This window comes from Condylura cristata, unplaced genomic scaffold (genome assembly GCF_000260355.1).
Source record: "Condylura cristata isolate star-nosed mole 26May11 unplaced genomic scaffold, ConCri1.0 scaffold00048, whole genome shotgun sequence".
NCBI lineage: Eukaryota > Metazoa > Chordata > Mammalia > Eulipotyphla > Talpidae > Condylura > Condylura cristata.
The window spans coordinates 46,207-48,709 of NW_004567149.1; the positions used below are offsets into that span (position 1 = coordinate 46,207).

General features: G+C 40.1%; 1 protein-coding gene across 1 annotated transcript in view; it reads left to right on the plus strand.

Annotated features, from left to right (window-relative positions):
- Positions 1 to 1,790: 1,790 nt before the first annotated feature.
- The window catches only part of LOC101620358 (olfactory receptor 2G3-like), an 11,655-nt gene continuing 10,942 nt past the window's right edge, over positions 1,791 to 2,503 (plus strand). The window contains 1 exon segment of the mRNA XM_012734151.1: positions 1,791 to 2,495. Coding sequence (XP_012589605.1) covers positions 1,791 to 2,495 — 705 coding nt within the window.

Genomic DNA, 2,503 nt, shown 5'->3' on the forward strand with positions numbered 1-2,503 from the left:
CAGGGATGTTCCTGATTCTTAATTTTTGACAGTAAATTCATACACGGGTTTAATTTGATTATCTCTGGATGAGGTGGTCATAGGATTCACTATGTCACTAAATTCTATGTAATGTGGAACACAAATTTTCTTCAAACTTAGATAATAGATATTCTTATAAACAAGGAACTAGTTCAAGAATGTGAACTGATTTCTAGTTGTATTTCTGTTGAGATAGTGAGCAAGTGTGGTAGGAGGCAAGAGAAACACGGAAAATTCTCCTTTGACTGGGAAGGTAAATCAGAACCTGAATCAGGATTTAAGGGATCTGGCTTTCATCTTATTCAGTTGCTAGAACATGTGACCGTTTTTTCAAGGTGGTTAAGTGAATGTGAATTCACCTGGAATGGGAGAATGGGAAGTGATGACTGTGTGTGGTTGTGTGTCTGGATGTGTGCGCGCGTATACTGTGAATGCATTTATTAGGGTTAGAAAAAATACATGTAAACTTTTTTGTGTCTTAGAGGTCCTTTTATATTTTCGCCTGCTATTATGTTTCCTTTCACTACTTCGATAGTAGTGTCTTTATGCTGATATGTTAGCTGTGGGTCCAGAACCCTGATCTCATTTTGTGTCCAAGGACCTCTGCTAAGAATCATGTCTTTAAAAGTGAAAATACTAGGTAGAATTTTTTAATTGTATCATTTAATAAGTCATGAAAACAGATGGATTTATTTTACCTTTTTGGTTAATTTGCATAGCAAGAAATAAATTCTTTTCTACAGTGGCATAATAAACTTCCCTACTATGGAAATTCTACTCTACAGTTTTCTCCTTGGAGACCTGAGGGATTTTACTGATGATGTGTAAAAAGTGAGTGTTTGTCCCAACCATGAAATACAGTGACAGTCTTAGGAATGTGCTTTGTATAGTATATATATCGAATATTGAACATATCCATTGCTTTTATTACTATAGTTTGTGAAAAGCTATTTCTCTACTAGAAGAAATTCTAGTGTGATGTGCTTTGAGACAGCTTTGTTCATTCACCTGATGTCCTCCTTTCCTTGATTCTCATACCTCCATTCAGAGTCAACCATTTCATTCAATATAAGGGCCCGGGAACCTGTGTCCTTTCTTTAATCCCACACTGCACAATGCAATGTGTTCATTTTCTGTGTTCATTGCATGGAATTGCATCATGATGTGCTGTGACTAAGGTACTTAACTAATTCCTAAAGGAAATATACCTTGCAGATTTTGTGGCATAATCATTCAACATGATTATTTTATTCACTTCTTTTTAGAGTAAATATTTTACAAAAGTAACCTCCATCATCTTTAAAAGCTGTCATTTAAATGAGTGCAGACTGTTGGGAAAAAATGCCCAACTCAAGTTTATTTTAAAAGAACAGAAACATTATTTCCTTTATAATTAAATCTGCATTTACATTAGTTTGTTTCTTGCCATTTAAGTGGAAATATTTGTCATGAGCTATGAGCTAATGCATTTTTTTCATCGGACTTTCTTTTTCCTTCTTTAATTTTTTCTGTGATAAATTTTATCTCAGCCTTCCTGGTTATCTGTGAGAAGCTGCTTGTTTTCCAATGAACCTTCCTGCACTCTCTGACCAGATTCCTGTCATTTGTCATTGTCTGTAGCTCCTGCAGGACAGTGGCCAGAGTGCAATGGTGGTTGCAATTTCTCTTAACTCTTTCAAAGAGTTCTTTGAAAGGGATAATGCTGTGGCAAGCGGTCAACCAGACCCTCTTTCTAAGCTCTTCTAATACTTTCTGTCTCTGAACAGGTAATGGGCATCACCAATAGCAGTGTCAAGGGGGACTTCATCCTGGTGGGCTTCTCTCACCAGCCCCGCCTGGAAAAGATAATCTTCATGGTGGTGTTAGTGTCCTACCTGTTGGCCCTAGTGGGAAATACGGTCATTATCCTGGTCTCCTCCATTGAACCTAAGCTCAAAACACCCATGTACTTCTTCCTCACTCAACTCTCCATAGTCGACCTCTGCTTTACCACCAGTGTTGTCCCTCAGCTGCTGTGGAACCTCCGGGGCCCCAAGACCATCACACTCCTGGGCTGTGTGGTCCAGCTCTATGTGTCCCTGGCCATGGGTTGTGTTGAGTGTGTCCTGCTGGTGGTGATGGCTTTTGACCGCTATGCTGCTGTTTGCAAACCTCTGCACTATGCCACTGTGATGAACCCACGGGTGTGCAAGGCTCTGACGGGTGTTGCGTGGCTGTTTGGAATCGGAAACACCTTCATTCAGTGTGCGGTCACTCTCCGGCTGCCTCGCTGTGGACATCGGAAGATTTATAATTTCTTCTGTGAGGTACCCTCAATGATTAAGCTTGCCTGTGTGGACGTCCATGCCAATGAAGTCCAATTGTTCATTGCTTCACTAGTCTTTCTCTTATTGCCCTTATCAGTGATAGTGACTTCTTATGGATTTATAGTCAGGGCAGTTGTAAGGATCAAGTCAGCCCAGGCCTGGCGCAAAGTCCTGGG